This window comes from Haliaeetus leucocephalus, unplaced genomic scaffold, assembly GCF_000737465.1.
Source record: "Haliaeetus leucocephalus isolate CR32 unplaced genomic scaffold, Haliaeetus_leucocephalus-4.0 Scaffold195, whole genome shotgun sequence".
Classification (NCBI taxonomy): Eukaryota; Metazoa; Chordata; class Aves; order Accipitriformes; family Accipitridae; genus Haliaeetus; species Haliaeetus leucocephalus.
This window is the reverse complement of record NW_010972631.1, coordinates 4,979,795-4,996,434: the sequence shown is the minus strand read 5'-3', so window position 1 is coordinate 4,996,434 and position 16,640 is coordinate 4,979,795. Positions and strand designations below refer to the sequence as shown.

Sequence of the window (16,640 nt, the reverse complement as noted above, 5' to 3'; positions counted from 1 at the left end):
GGCGAGACCCCCGGTCGGCGCCCGCGGCGCTTCCACCTGCTCGGGCTGTGGGTGGGAAGGCCCCGGCGGGGGCGGGGGGGGCTTCTGGTCCCTTCGGCGCCTCAGCGGTAACGGCCGGGGCGGCTCGGTGAAGTGTTTGTTTTTGGGCAAGAGTTGCGATAGGCCTACCCGTCATCTGCTCGGACCCGCAAGCCCTTCCTCTGCCCCTCTCCTGCTTCGGGGGTAAAGCTTCTAGCAGTGCCTTGATGCCTTACATCCGCCCCTGTACTCTTATCGCATGCTGAAGTGGTAGTAAACCTGTGACTAATAAAGACTGCTGTCTAGCGAAAGGTTTGAGGTAATCCTCACGATCCCGCGGTTGAGATCACTTGGGAATGAACAGCTCGGGATGAAAGGTGGTGTTTTGGCTTTATTTCCGAGATGCCTCCCTGCAGATGGCTAGTGCTGAGTTCTCCTGGAAGAAGCCTGCCCGCTGCAGAATAGCTGTTTCTCTTGCGGGAACCACGCTGTCTTCTAGAAAGGTGTTACTTAGTGGGATGCCTTGGTATCCCGGCTTGGTCACTAAGTCTGAGAAAACTCTCGTCCATTTCTGTTAGTCATTGGGAGGTATAGACATCCAAGGTGTCGCAGAGTAAAGCCTGTGTGCCGCAGGTCCCTGCTTGAGATCATAGTGAAGAAGTTCTAGTAGGGCAGGCCATTTTTGGTTCCCGTTTATTACTAGAAAACTACTTCCCTTTGATTTAAAATACGCTTTGAAATTCTGTGAAAAATAGTGAAACGGTTATGCCTTTACTGATCCTGATGTTGTTAAGATAATGCTTCTCCAACTCCACAGTTCAAATCTGAAGGGTGCAATTAGCTTCTCCTTTCCCTGAGGGCTGATACAGAGGCCTTTGTTATAAGCAAGAGCAGCAGGTCAGAACAGTCAGTGTGAGGTGTTTCTGACAGTTGCTTAAATAATAGTAATTTATTTATATCAAATACTAGAAGGATTGTATCTTTGTGCTGGTTTTGACTGGGAAAAGATAACCTAAATACTCATGTGGATGACTTGGGAAAGAGAGAAACAACTACTGTTCCCCAGCTTTCCTTCCCTTGAATTTGTGAATGTTGATTATTTGTAGCTTTCATATAATTTGAACAGTTTCCATAACAATTCTTTTTAGTTTCTTCTTCTTGAAGGGCCATGTAAAGTGTAATAAGTGAAGCTACCGAGCACAGGAGTGTGTAGGAATGCAGCTACTCAGCTCTGGTGTGGCATGACACGAGTCTTTAACAACAGATGCTAACATTAATTAACAATTTAGGAAGAAGAGAAGCTGAATGGTTTTTGAGAGATACTGTAGCTACTGGAAATGGAATTTAGTTCTCCTTTCTGATTTCTAACACCTATTCTCATATTTGCCTGGGATCGTCAGATAACCATCATTTTTTTTAATGTGCTGTGTGTGCTGGTAGGTAGTATTCTCCTGGGCTGTGGCTCCTAGAGTTTGCTGGTTAAAGAGCTACCAAATGTCAGCCAGGCAATTTCATATTGCTCAGTTTCTGATAAGGCATTATTTTATTTGCTTGGAGAATCTGAGTTGGTCACAGTAGTGGGGACTGGGCTGTTGTTTTGTTCCGTCTTTGCTTTCAGGACTGTTTGTTTTTCCTTGCAGTGCTGGAATGAAGAAGGGCACTTGGGTAGCCCTCTTGGTTTTGAAGGTTTTCTTTCAATCCATGCTGCAGATTTTAATACAGCAGTCTGGTGCATTTGCTTTACCTGTTTTAAATATAGCTGTTCAGCATCAAGTTTTCTTTCTTCGAAGTGGGGTTTGATGCTTCTGACACTTTCTAACTGCAGTCCAGAGAGCAGGCCAGTGGTCTAGAAAGCTTCTGATAATAATAGGTATCTGTAAACAGGAAAGGCTAGAGCTTTAAAAAAAATAAAATATTAAAGAATGATCAAGTAAGCTTAAATGAGATATGGTGAATCTTAGCTGAAAGGACCCCAATCCTCAAAACAATAATGCTTTACTATGGTTTCTTCCTTTGAAAAACTGTTGCATTAGTCGTCGTTCCTAGTGTTTGACTAAGCATTGCAAAGCTGCATTTGCTTTAGCTAAAAGCATAGTATTTGAAAAAAAGGTTGAATGCAGGGTAGTGGAATGATAGTCCTTGGGATTGCAAGGTATACCTTGCTCAATCCCATTTATCCCATAATTTAAGTTTACTCAGGAAATGAGTCTTGGGTAGTCCTAGCAGGGATCTTGTTTATGACTGTTAGCTAAGGTTTTAGCTGTGTTTTGCACCAGTGTTTTCTAATGTACTTTATGTTTTGAACCAAATTAAATGGCTAAATAATTGCTTTCACACAGGGCAAACTCAGAAGATGAATCTCTTCCAATCCATAACAAGTGCCTTGGATAATACTTTAGCCAAAGATCCGACTGCAGGTATGCTATACTTGTTAGTGTGTTTTGCTTTGTATAAATTGCATTTTATTTTGCCTATTTGTGTGCCATATTGAACACATTTCTTGTGGCCTTTAAAGTTTTCTAAGAAGTTATTTCTACACTTTGATCTCAAACAAAACTTAAAAACGTGTTGTATTAACAGATTATTAATGGATTATGTGATCTAAGATGCAGTTGTGTCTTCTGTATTGGCTGGGTGTATTTTGCTTGAAAGTTGGGACAGGAAGATACATTGCTTAACATGCTTCTGGTATTACTGATGTGAAATATATTTCAGGGCAGCTTGAGTCCCACAAGGAAGTAAAGGAGTTTTTAAAATGTAAATCTTAGTTTTTAATTCCTTCAACTCTCTATGCTCAAAAAGTGGTATTTTTTAGACACCATATATTCCTTGCTCTGTTCATTCTCCCTTCTCTCCTTCCCTACCCTCCAAAATTACTTTCCAGCTTGACTGATTTCTGTTCATCATTGTGCATAGGCAACATAAGATTTTCTAGGCTTTTGCAGTCTGGATAACCTATAACTTTGAAGATGCTAGTTCATCATACTTGATTTAAAAGAGTTGTCCTAAACTCTTTTGCACAAAACTATTTACTCCACTTTTAATTCCTTATAACTAACAGGAAGTCTATTACTTCTGTTGTTGTAACAAAGGTGTGATGGTGGCCAGGTATTTGAAAGAGATGTTTAATGTCATGAACACAGCTGCAAAAGCTGTATGATCTTGTGTAATTCTGGTTTTTCTTTTTAGTGTGTTAGCAAGGCACTGCTTGAACCACTGCTCAACATGAAGTCTGACTAATCGTCTAATCTGTTAGGACAAATTCCATGTTGTCTGTCCAGTACTATGCCCGTATACATTCCCTCTCAATCTACAGCTGTGTTATAATCACCTTTTTTAAATTAAACTTGGACAACAGAGGGTAAATTAGTGCCAAGAACAGATTTTAGGACCATTTCTGTAGAATCAGCCATATAAAAGTAAGTAGAATGTTAGTCCAGCAGGGACCTAAACTCATATTTAATCTTCAGCCTTTCAGTCCCTCTAAGGTTCCAGTCTTGCTCCTGAGCTTTGCAAGGCTGGATCTTTGCAAAGCCCTTTGCAAGACCATGTTGAAATTCTACAGTCAAGACATGTGAGTTGTCAGTATTACCCTACTTACTGAATTAATTAGTACTTCTTGCAATAGAAAGCATGTCCCTCATATGTTTTTAGTTGTATGGGAATTGAGCAACTGTTGTTTAAGTAGTGGAAATCCTCATACTTGTGTTGAGGAGAATTAGAATCTGTCCAGGAAAATATTTTCAGTGGCTGAACAGAATGAGTAAATCCACACAAGTTTGCTGATACCAGCATTAAATGGGATTTTTTTTTTTATGCCAGCTGCTCAAAAGTGAGTAGCCATATGGTGATGGAAAGGCCTTACAAAGATTCTAGAGTACATAAAAAACCCAAACAAATTAGTATTAAAAATGAATTAGAGAGGTGACCGGGGGAAATACTTCAATCATATACTCCATGACTACGTTGGTTTTACATCATTATACAAGTTATTTTTCTTTAAGTAGTGCCATTAATACGATTGTCAGAAGTGTGTTAATCCATTTTAGTGCTTCCAATCAGAAATGTATTTTATTTAAATAAAAATAATATTTGGAAGGCAAGGAGGTTAACTTATTATTTTGTATACTTCAGAATATGGAGAATATTGAGGAATTTGGGAATTATCACAACTGATCCCAGTTCATGCAAGCTGCTATTGGTGATACTGCTGCACATCTCTTACATGCTTGAAAAAATTGAAATGGGCAATAATGTGAATTAAATAACAAAACTGTTTTAAGAAAAATTAGACATCACCATTCCATAAATTCAAAGAAAAAACCCTCCAGATTAGTTGATATGAAGCTAAATTTTAAAGGCAATTACTTTTAGTGATTAAAACTTTATTGGCTACATCCCCCACACTATAAGGATAGTAGTGTTGAACGCTGAGCGTTGTCCTGGTTATTAGATATCCATCTTTTCTGTAGAGGACTTCCTCTGAATTCAATTTTCAGGTATCTGGCAAGTATGTGTGGAGAAGGCTTGAAATTTCATGTTGGATTGATATTTTGAAGAAAACAATTTGACACTTTTCAAAACACTACATTTACTGGAATCTGTGGATGAAGAATGCAAATGGTTACTGGTTGAAGCAGAACACATAACTTCAGTGACTCTTTAGTGACTGAATATAATTGTTTCTTGGAATTGCTTTTATTCATTTAGATTTAGATATTGTGATATTATAGAATATTTCAGAAAAATAAATAGATAATTTAATGAAAGCATGGATGAGTTGGTTTCATGAATTCTGTTCTGAGATGATTCCTCATTAACCTCGGTTCTTTATTTGGTACAGTTAGGCTGTGCATGAGAAATGCTTAGGTCTAGATAAATCTTGAAGTAAAATGAAATGTTAGGCGCTACTTATGTTAGTGTCTCGTATAAAAAACCTTTGAAACACGTTCATTAAAAATAAGATACGTTGGAGTAACATTAGTCTCCTCTACTGTTCTTATTTTTCAGTAATATTTGGTGAAGATGTGGCCTTTGGTGGAGTCTTCAGGTGTACAGTTGGCTTGCGAGACAAATATGGTAAGTTAACTTTTAAATCTGACATTATTTTCATATTAGCATTTCTGTTGTTTTGTAGCCCTCTGTGTTTTGTGGGAGAAGAGAAGAATATGTGGGAGAGAAGCCTTGTAAATGGACTTCTGTTTTCCTTTCTGTCCTTGAAAATAGAAAAAATTTTGAATGAGTTACCATTTATGTAAACTTTCAAAGCTTTTGAAACTTGCTGACATAGTTTCAGGAGTCTTCTATTTCTTCAACTAACTTTATCAATGTAACTTCATTTTTTTTAAACTGCAACTGGACCAGATATTCATCATCGTGACCCCATTTAATTACTGTAATCAAGTTAATGCCTCTTAGCAACAATACATGGTGATGCTTCTTCATCCTATCTGTCAAGAGCTGTGAAGGAATTACATTAAAATGGATTTAAATGCTTTGTTAAATAGAGTGATTTCTAGCATGGCCTGAAAAGCCAATATAGAAATGATGTGTTACAACTATGCTTGTGCTTCATCTAGAATGTGATCGATTTACTTGTTTGAGAGACTCATGTGAAGGCATTCAGAGACATGGTACAACCTTTGTCTCGAAGAATCTTAGAAGTAGCCTTTATCACTAGATAGGAAAAACAGGTTTGCAAAAGTACATGGGAAATAAGATGGTACTTAATCATCTCATGCCTCAGACAGTTGAGGTGAGTTCAGCGGAAGAGGAAAAATAGTCACTTGCAGGAGCTTTTTAACTTTGTTGCAAACTTTTTTAAATTAAGTTTTAAATAGGCAATTTCTTTAAAACTTGCAGGAGCTTTTAAAAAGTTCTTGTGTGATCTGTGATTTAAATTAATCTGTATATTGTGTTCGTTTTGGGAGAAAGTTCCACTATTTCTGGGCGACAGTCTCCTACAGCTGAGTATCAGTGGCTTCTAAAAGTCTTTTTCTTTGCCCCATCTTTCTTTCAGACCATATGTTGTTGCACAAGCATCTAAGTGTCATGTTCATCGTTCTTGATGGATAGAATTTAACCACCTAGTTAGTGATACCTGGTTGGCAAATCTAGAGCATTTTTCAAAGTCCTTCACTGTTCTTCCAATTAAGTTTCTTCTTTGGTTATCCATTTGGTGTGGTTTCATTAAGTACCCATTTTGCTGCAAGAAGTACTGTTACTGGAATGCTAATAAAAAATAATTAAAAAAAAAATCAATGTTTCATGTATGGCACGCTGGCTAGTACATAGCAGTTTACAGGTCTTGGAAACTGCTTGTGGATACAGTAACCTGATAGCTTTTAATTTGGCAGTTGCTGTCTCCCCCACTGGGCTATTAAACGGAAGAAGAGGTTATCGAATGTTGAGTTTCAGCAGCTTATTTTCTTCAAGGCACAAAGATGACTGGGATTGCTAGCAGCCAGTGATTAACTCTACTTTGTTTTCCTCATCTGGAGATGAGTTACTGCCATCTTGGAGATCACCAAGATCCACTTTTTTGGAGTGAACCAGATAAAGGAAGATAAGGAAGTCTATACTTTTAAGAAGTTTTAGAAACATAACCATATTTTGTTGTCTTGTTTCTCTGCTTCAATTATTATGTGGATGTTTTCTCACAGTCTGGTTTATATGTTAATGTTCAAATAGTTTGGATAGGACTTTTATTAGCAATGATCTTTAGTGCTGCATGTTGAGGTTGAGTTAGAGTTCTGTAACTCTGGTGTGATATGTTAAGTCTGTTTACTAGACTTCATGTGAAAACGAAGCCTCTGAAACAGCAGTCAGTTGCTGGAAACATGGGCAACAGAAGACTTCATTTGTGAAATAAGCAACAGGAGTAGATGGCTCCATAAGCAACCTTTTGTTTTTTAGTGAACATCTCCAGTTTAAAAGACAAAAGAAACAAACTTTATATTGTTAGAGTGTTGCTTTGAGGGTCATTTGTTGGTTTTCTTCGATGTAAGAAAGTCATATAATATTGGAATGAAGGAAAGATATTATTTCATTCTTGTCATAGTGTTTTACTGATGATATATTCAGAAGTGCCAGTGCTGTTCAAAGACTCTGTGATAGTCCCTACCCCAGAGTGCAGGGGTACTGTTGAGATGGGTGCTGTTCAGGGAGCGCAAGGAACTATTCACACAGTTCTAGTCAGTATGATAAGCAAGAGTCACAGCACGTCAGCAGCCTAGCTAGTATCAGATTTATTTTATGACAATACAACAGATTTTAATGATATTTTTGAGGAAGATATAACATGACTTTGGGAATATTTGAAAAGAACTTTAAAGCGTGAGAGGCAACATGAGAAATTGTGGAAGTACCTATATGAACATTGAACAAGGGCTAATGAAAGCTAATATTGCCATTTGATCAGAAAGGGTGCTCACCTCTTTATGGTGAATAAGAGGATAGATTTGATAAGGAAAAACTAAGTAGTGCTCTTGTTTCATGTGATTGTAAAATAAAATGTGTGGGTATGTGTCCTGATCCAATGTTGGGGAAGGTTTCGATATGATCCCAAGAGCGAGATTAAGACACAAAAGAGGTCAAAATCATTATACTTAAAAGAGCTTTTATTATCAAAAGTGGAAAATAGTGGTGATAGGATAGAATGGAAGAAAAGGTAGAAATTAAGCAAGCAGTTGGGATAGGATTGCTAGGATAGTCACCACCATGGATCCAGCGGCGTCCCGTTGGTCCTCAGGCAAGCAGTCGGCAGTGGGAGTTGTGAGGATGGTCACCACCACGGATACAGTGGTGTCCCGTTGGTCCTCAATCTTCGATTCTTTGGTGGTGGAAAAAAAAGCCCCACGGCTTGTCTCTATGGGTTTTTTAGGGCATATTTCAATGATGTCACGCGCTGCAGGTTTTGTCTATCACATGACCTTCTGCGTGATCGACACCAGAAACCAGTATCTTATCAGCTCGTGCCTGTCTCCTCCCCTGGATGCCTCAATGGCCTGGTAATTGTCCTTATGGACAGAGGAGTGTCCTGCTTAAATAGGCCATCTCAGAGATAAACAGTTCACAGTTCCTTGAGATGACAGTCCAGTCCCTTGCACCTAACAATCTTTGAGGCAAAGGGTTCGAGATAACAATTCAGTCTCTTACAGTATGTAAAGTGCTGGTGAGATCAAATTGACAAGTTAGGAAACTCTCTCTTTACCTTTATTCAGAGCATTGCAAAGATTGTATTTGTTAGAGGAAAAGTGTTAGCTGAAAGAGGAAGCAAAATCTGAAAAGCTTTTTGCTGTTTTCCTACCTTAAAAAAAAAAAAAAAAGGTTTGCCTTACAGATTCATTATAGAAAGATCTTCCTAAGATCCCTTTGTCTTGCAGATTTTAGGTTTATGGTCTAGGTGAGAAGTGAACTGGAGATGTCGATAGTGATTGAGAGAGAAATTAGTGGAGAAGGCATGACAGGAAAAATAAGTAGGAGTTCTTTATGCTGCTGATGAGATGCCCATAAGTAAATGGAGTCAATATCATGAATACAAGTTTGGACACAAAGAGATGTCTACAGATAAAAGGTGAACTTAAGAGTCATTTACATAATGATAATTCAACTTTGTAAGGCAGGTAAGATGACACAGGTAACTTTTGGCTTCTTTCTTTACTAATAGTGAAATTCTGTAGAAAACAGGCAGCGGCTGGAGAGGGAATAGCAAAGATGAATTAGAGTACATATTAAAAATATAGTTACAATGCTGAGGAGAGCAGGAAAGGCTGAAAGTGCAAAAATTGAAGGAATCCAAAATTTCAAGAGGGATGTAGGTGGCTGTCAGTGTTGTCTTGGAGATAAGTAAGTTCTGGATGCACTGCTTGTTTTATGCTAAGGGTAGAGTCCATGTAAAATAAGGAGAAATTCCAGACAGAATTGATGAACAAGCAAGCAACCTTATGGATCTTACCTGTACAAGGAAGACTACATACACTTACTGACTCTTCTTCCCCTGTTCCCTGCCTGAATTTACCATCAACATAATAATTGGAGATACAAGTGGTATAATACGAGGTTGTTTCTATATGTTGATATAAAATATGTTGGAATGAATGTTGGTTTTTTTTTTCTCCTCTCCTGAAAAAGGTATTGCGTTTGTACTTTGTGGTTTCCCCCCCCGCCTCCTGTAGCTAATCAAAATCACTAGGTGGCAGTCTATGCCTATAAGTAGTTATTCTGATACAAATGCTAGCTCCTTTTTAAGCACTTTTATAGAGGTCAAGGTCTAAGTATCACCTAATATTATAGTAGAGAGAATTTAGTATATTAATACTCAGTAGTAGTACTATACAGATGTTGCTCTCTATCCAGACTGTTACTGAAGTCTCTCTGGAGAGATAGAGAAGAAATTTGCTTTTAGAATAAATCTGTGATGAAATCTAAAATCTCTTTTTTGCCAGGAAAGCCGTTTAAGCCTGAGTGTAATGTAATATAAACACAGCTAGAGGCCTATAGTAATAAGTGAAAGAAGTCAAACTTCTTGACTTTGTAAGGAAATAAATCCTAACTTTTGATTGGATGAAGTTTTTACATGCTACTAAGTTTTGTTTGAAAATGTTTAATTGAGTAATCATATATAAACAAGTCATTATGTGGAAGTTTCTTTTCCACAATAGCTATGACTCAGAATAGTATATTTGTTCATATACATCTTATATCAACATCCAAAATAAGCGATTCTAGTTTTCTGGCATTGCTTTGCTGCTCATGATCCTTCTATTGGTGTTAGTGTGTTTTGCAGGAACTGAATGCTTAGAAATCTGTTGCTGTATAATCATGCTTCCTGAAAATGAGTAGAATCCCTGAATCTTTTTATGTGGAAAGTTCCTTTCAGATAAGGGAAGGCAAGTAAGTCTTGTACAATTTTATCCTTTGTCCCCTCCTTCCAGTCTTGCGCACTGGAAGGCATATTCTTGTTTTATTTCTTCCCCATCATCCCCTGCCAGATTTTTAGTTATCACCATTTTGCAGATGTTGCATACTCTACCCTGTAGAGTATCTTTATTGAAGGAATGAATGTCTGCTGTTCCATAGTCCTGCTGTCTTGAGATGTTTCCTGTCTCTAGAGCAAAGATGTAAACTGCATGATTGATAGCCTGCTTCCTTGCCTACTGTATTTTTGTAGCCTAGGTAATGTGTGCAAACATTTTTTACTTTTATTTTTTTAAAAGGGAAGTATGTATTAATTTCAGTCTTTTGAAGAAATTGTTATCTGAATGAAATAGCTGTACATTTGTCTTTCAGTCTGCAGATGAATTTGAAACAGTGGTCTTGAGTGTGGATACATGTGTCCTATTGCTCTGCCTGAAGTGTGAAATAAAGTTGCAGCATGTAACGATCAGACTCATCCACATGACAAAAATACAGAGATCAGAGGTAGGGATTAGATGACAGGCGGTAAAGAAATGATGGGAGGAAAAATGGAGGGTAAGGTAGAAATGGAGAAGGTGGACCGAAGTAAAGACTGAGAAACAAGAATAGCAGAAACAGTGACTGACAAGGAAGGCTACTCAGAAGAATGCCAGAGCAGTTTTTTTTGGTAACTCCAGAAAAAGACCCATCTAGCCTACTGTGGCCAAAAGTGAAGATTTTGAGATTATATAAACAGGGGAAGTGAAGTGTATATATAATACTTTTCTTGAATACTCTCTGCTGTCCTCCAAACACTTACAGCTTGAGGGCTTCCTTATCCAGAAGTGCCTCTGTGTAGTCATTGGCCTCAGTAGAGATTTGTCTTTAATACCATTCTGGTCTACACTTGAAGGGAGGCTCTAATGTGCACTTACTGCCATGTTAGAAGTCTATCCTTAGTGAGGGTAAGGATCAAGAGCTTCCTGATTATTTCAAAGCTTGATATTCTGAGAATGTGGAATAGGATCAGTCCTTGCTCAGAACTCTGAGAATCCAACAGCAGTAAGATTGGCTTGGCAGGTCTTTCCCCATAGCAGTGCTTTGGGGAGACTGAGTTTTTTTGGTTTATGTGTTCACTTTTATAGATGAGATTTGGGTAGGTGGTAGCAACCAAACCCGGAAGAATTGAATACATTTAAAATTTGGAATCTTAGATCAAGTTATTGCCCGTGTTTGTTGTCGTCTCAAAAAGTAATATACATCTTCAGTAATTCGTATCTCTATGCTAAAAAATATTTGTGTACAGGCTTTCCCATACTAGCGCTGTTTGTAGGTCTTATCCGTTACATGCAGATGTCTCACACAAATGAGATGCACGCAGTTGTATGTATGTGTTTGGATAATATGTTTCAGTGAAGTTATGTTTCACTCGAAAGCTGTGAAGTTGTTATGCTTGCCAAAAAGTTTACGCTATGGAGAGGAAAGTTGACCTAGTAAAGAAACATGAAAGACCAGAATTTAGTTTTTGTTGTTGCTAAGATTTCATGCAAGTTTGGATAGCCAGGGAACTAGCAGTTTCCCTTTAGAACAGGAGTAGGGTTTGAGCCTTATGTCTCCTTAACTAACCAGATTGCAATTCATTTTAGGGATTGCTTTCCTCGGTATATCTGATGTCTAATTAGAGCTCAGTAAAGCTTTTCATGTTCCTGTTAATGTATCTGAAAAACTAGAGTAAAAAAAAATAATTTTGAGTGTAGTCCTCTGAAAGTAGTCTTGAATTATCCACCTAGCAGAGGTTAAGGGAGTTGGAAGAACGGTGGTCAGCAGGTGAAAACGTGAAAAATCTCTTTGTCCTGATGACCAACTCGCAGAGGGTCACAGCGGCTTCAAGAGCCAGCAGGTTAAGTGTAGTTGTGTTTGATCAATGCTCGAATGAAAGAATGATGTTGGGAAGAGAAAATACGTTTCTGGAGTTGTGTGAGGCAAGGAAGGAGCATTAGACTAGTACTTGGAAGATGGAACTTTCTGTGAAAGGTGAATTTGGGTAGGAGAGAGATAGTTATTGGGGGATTTTAAAAGTTCAAAGAATCACTTCTATGATTCTGTGATATTTTTAGAAGAAGTTTTTAAAGAAATTAGAAAGGGGTCTAGTAGTATCGTCAGTCTTCTGCAAAGCCAGCTGTGATTTAGGTATGGATGCAGTGAATCCATGTGTTGGTACCCAACATAGTTTTTTGTTTTTTGTTTTTTTTTTTTATGTGAAATTGGAAAAAATGTGATCCTTAGTAAGGGAAGTTGTAGTCTAACTATTATGTGTGTAGGATTCATCTTGGCAAATGCACCATTTAAAAGCTGGATCTAATATAAGCAAGTAGTTCAGGTTTCCTCCTGGTTCCATATCAATTCTAGCAGGTAATTTGTGCTTTTGAGACTAACTATGATCATAGAATTGTTTAGGTTGAAATAGACCCTTAAGATCATCGAGTCCAACCGTTAACCTAGCACTGCCAAGTCCACCACTAAACCGTGTCCCTAAGCACCACATCTGCATGTCTTTTAAATACCTCCAAGGATGGTGACTCCACCACTTCCCTGGGCAGCCTGTTCCAATGCTTGACAACTGTTTTGGTGAAGAATTTTTTCCTAATATCCAATCTAAACCTCCCCTGGCACAACTTGAGGCCATTTCCTCTTGTCCTATCGCTTGTTATCTGGGAGAAGAGACTGACACCCACCTTGCTACAACCTCCTTTCAGGTAGTTGTAGGGAGTGATAAGGTCTCCACTCAGCCAGGTTAAACAACCCCAGTTCCCTCAGCCATTCCTCATAAGACTTGTTCTCCAGACCCTTCACCATCTTCGTTGCCCTTCTCTGGACACGCTCGATGTCTTTCCTGTAGTGAAGGGCCCAAAACTGAACACAGGACTCGAGGTGCGGCCTCACCAGTGCTGAGTACAGGGGGACAATCACTTCCCTGCTCCTGCTGGCCACACTATTTCTGATGCAAGCCAGGATGCCTTCTTGGCCACCTGGGCACGCTGCTGGCTCATATTCAGCTGGCTGTCAACCAGCACCCCCAGGTCCTTTTCCACTGGGCAGCTTTCCAGCCCCTCTTCCCCAAGCCTGTAGCGCTGCATGGGGTTGTTGTGACCGAAGTGCAGGACCTGGCACTTGGCCTTGTTGAACCTCATACAGTTGGCCTCAGCCTGTCCAGATCCCTCTGTAGAACCTTCCTACCCTCAAGCAGATCAACACTTCCATCCCACTTGGTGTTGTCTGCAAACTTACTGAGGGTGCACTCGATCCTCTGTCACACCACAGCCTGCACTTCTCTTTCATGGCATGTCTTTCTGTTTGTCATCAAGGGGGTCTAGGTGACCGCTTAAGTTAAATTCCTAGTATTTGGATGCCTGATTAGATTACCTTTAAAGTTTTTGAGCTATTGGAAATTATTTTTGGACTGAAAGAGCAGTGTAAATGAGTTGTTTTACTTTTCAGTAGGGAATCCTTGAACAATGCCATTTTAGTTCACTTGCAACTATTTGGAAGTATGGGTAGAATGTGAATACTTTGGATGGTAATTTTTATTTCAAAGATTCTTTCAGTTCCTGGAGGATGCCACTGTGGTGTCTCCCACCAGAAGTGAGTGCTTGTCCAGGGTAGAAGAGACTTGGCCTCAGTTCTGTCCCTCAGCAGTTCTGAACTTACTCCCAGAATTGTTGACTGAGGTATCAAAGCTGATCTCTGTGGAGATGCAGCAGAAATGATTTTGTCAGCAGTTGTTCTTTTGGAATGTTTTGGAATGAATTTGTCTTTTGCTTATGTGATTCATTTGTTGCTGTTTGGGATCCTTGGTGTGATAGCAGAGTGAACAAGAGGAAGATAGGTTTCCTCCTTTCTGTATTAATGTCCCATCACTGGTTGGAGGGTCTTTTACTCATGGCTTTTATTTTTGTCTGTTCTGGTTTCTTTTAGCTGTTCTGTTTGGTCTCTTTTACTGCTCTCTTCCTCTTTTTGTTTGTCAGTGCTTACAGAGGTGTACTGCCCACAGCAGCTTATGGTACTCTCTCATGCAAAGTCAATTAGAACAAAATGCTTTTCATAAGGTTTCTGTGTAACATTGCTAATATGTTCTGGAGTGATGTTTGCTGCCTTTATTAGCAGTGTGGTGTTGACTGTCAGTTTGTGACATGCTTTAGTCCCTAAGTCCTTTTGTATTGTACTGCTCTGCAGCCGGTAATTGCTTCTATTCTGTGCGGACGCCTGATAAAACGAAACTCAGTAGGAACAACTGTGTGTCACTCCTATATGTTGCGTAAAACAAAATCAGTCTCAGGTCACTTCCTTTCAGGTAATTCTGAATTACATACATGGTTAGAGACATTCATACGTGCAGACAGTAGTAAATGAGGGCTAAGCAGCTTCAATTTTTTTTTTCTTCCTTAATTTTTCATAGCTAATGTAGATTTCCTCACATAGAGTAGAAAAGGTGCACATGTAACTTGAAATTTAATTCTCTTCTTGCCGTATTCTGTTCAAGCACGTAGGCTTGTTTTGTAAATAATCCTTCCTGTCCTTTAATATTTTGGTGCAGCTAGAAGCATAGATAAAATTGGTAGGATTTTTTGCTTCTAAACCAAGTTTAAAAAAACCCAAGTGTGAAATAGATGGGGAGCAGATTGTAAACAGTAATTAGTGTCTGTTCAGTTGGTCCAGGATATTTTCTTGCGATTTGGAAAATCATGGAAGAAAAGGAAGAGAAGAGAAGAGATAACACTTTTATTGAATCCTGTGAGGGTGGGGGGAGTTGAATCAAAGATTTCCCCTGTGGAAAATTTCAAACACATCAAAAAGCAAGTGACTGAACTGCATATGAAACCACAGTTATAGCAAGAAAATAACATCCTTATGTCAGGATGACCTAGCCACATTAGCAATCAGCTGGATGCTTTAAAAATGATTTTATTTATCACTTCCATATTTGTTTTCCTCTGCTTTCTGCCTGCCTTACAGATTTAGATCCCTGAAGCACAGGGTATGTTTTGAGACAGATCAGCTGGCAAAGACTGTTCTTAGCCTTCAATGATGGAGATTACCTGGCTTCCCTACACACACAGTCTCAGTGCATGATTATTCTTATGATTTGAAGCTTTTTCTTATTGATCAGTTTTCTCTGGATGCTGGTTGCTGCATCTGAAGGATATAGGCCATCCAAAACTGGACACATTACTCTGGGTCTTACTGAGTAAAACCTGGTTGCTTACAGCTTTCTGGTGATACATCTCATGATAATGCTAGCTTGTCTTGCAGCAATAATGATATTTCCAATGTCTGATCCCCTGTAATCCCTGGTTGTTTTCTGTAGACCTTGTGTCTAAGGTGTAAACACCTGTGTGAGTTTTCAGGGAACACTTCATTCTCAGTAAATGAGTCATTTGTTTATAGTCCAGTAAAATAACTTAGTAGTTTCTGTTTATTTGGCCAGGAGATGGCTGTACCTTGCCATGCCGAAGGGACACCAGCCTTTCTAAAACTGTGGTAGTCATTCTTTGAAGAAAAGTATTTACTTGAACACAGTGTTATTATATAAGCTTGAGCTGTAGAAAACTCCTGAAGGGAAGTTCTGTGTTTAAGTGAAACGCCTATGGGGGAAAACATGGGTGAGAAGACAAGGTTGTCCTGAGGTTGTTATGGTATTTGGAAGTTTCTTGGCTAAGGAGGATTGGATACGCTAGCAAAGATTGCTTAATGCCCTGATGACTTTTAGTGGCATGAGATAATGGAAGACCCTTTTGAAGCTGAGTTAATAGAGGTAGACAGAGTGTGTTTTTAAAAAAAACAAAACCCCCTAATAATTTGCCTCCAAAATCCCTAAAATACTTTAAAATGTTTATATTGTAAATCTTTTTTGTTAGTGATCTCAGGAAATTGTTTATTGTGAAAGCTTCACAGCATGTTACTGGTGAGGGAGCAGAGGTCTGTCAGTGGAGGTTCTGGATCTGTTCTTGGGGTGCCAAGCGTTACAGTGCAAGGGCAAGAACTATGAGAACACAATATGGATAGGCTGGTTGGGGCAGTGCATTAAGGTAGTGTGTTCTGCCTCCTAGAAGTTACTAGTGGTTGGTATTACTTCAACAGGTGGGGAGACACTCTGAGGTTTTTCTGTGAGTTTTTTACCAATAATCATGGGGTCTTTTGTGTGCTTTAAGAACATGGGAATGTGCTATTATAGGGAGGAGAAAAACTCAGCCTAAAGTACCATAAGAAATAAGTGTTAGGGGTTTATTGTATAAACAGATAGATAGAAAATGTTAGTTTGATGGTTCAGAAGCAGACTGCAAGCTTGTTGCTTCCTCTTTTATGTAGGTGCTGGTCCTTCCTAACATATTGCATGTGGTAGAATGAAGTAGTTCAGAATTTTTGACAAGGACTTAAGCTGAGGGTGGAACATGTTATTCAGAGTTAAAAATGACTAGTTGTTGTGTATAGACTGAGTAAAACCTAAGTAGTCTGGAGTTTGGTTATCTTTGTTTCTTTGTGGATGGATTTAAGCGAAGAATTCTGTAGCTTGCTTGCCTGGTTCTTCCAGAGCAGTTTGGCAAGATCTGGCTTTTGTTCTGATTTATATAAATGTCTTTGAACAGTAACATCTGGAGAACGTGTTCCAGACTCATTACACAATAGTACATTTTGTTCATTTTCATCTTAAATAGCCAATTCTTTTT

At 38.8% G+C, this 16,640-nt stretch overlaps 1 protein-coding gene across 1 annotated transcript in view; it reads left to right on the top strand.

Annotated features, from left to right (window-relative positions):
- Positions 1-2,359: 2,359 nt before the first annotated feature.
- The window catches only part of BCKDHB (branched chain keto acid dehydrogenase E1, beta polypeptide), a 128,289-nt gene continuing 114,008 nt past the window's right edge, over positions 2,360-16,640 (top strand). Inside the window, exons 1-2 of the mRNA XM_010565751.1 lie at positions 2,360-2,435; positions 5,029-5,097. Coding sequence (XP_010564053.1) covers positions 2,372-2,435; positions 5,029-5,097 — 133 coding nt within the window. The 5' untranslated portion in view covers positions 2,360-2,371. The remainder of the gene's footprint in view (positions 2,436-5,028; positions 5,098-16,640) is intronic.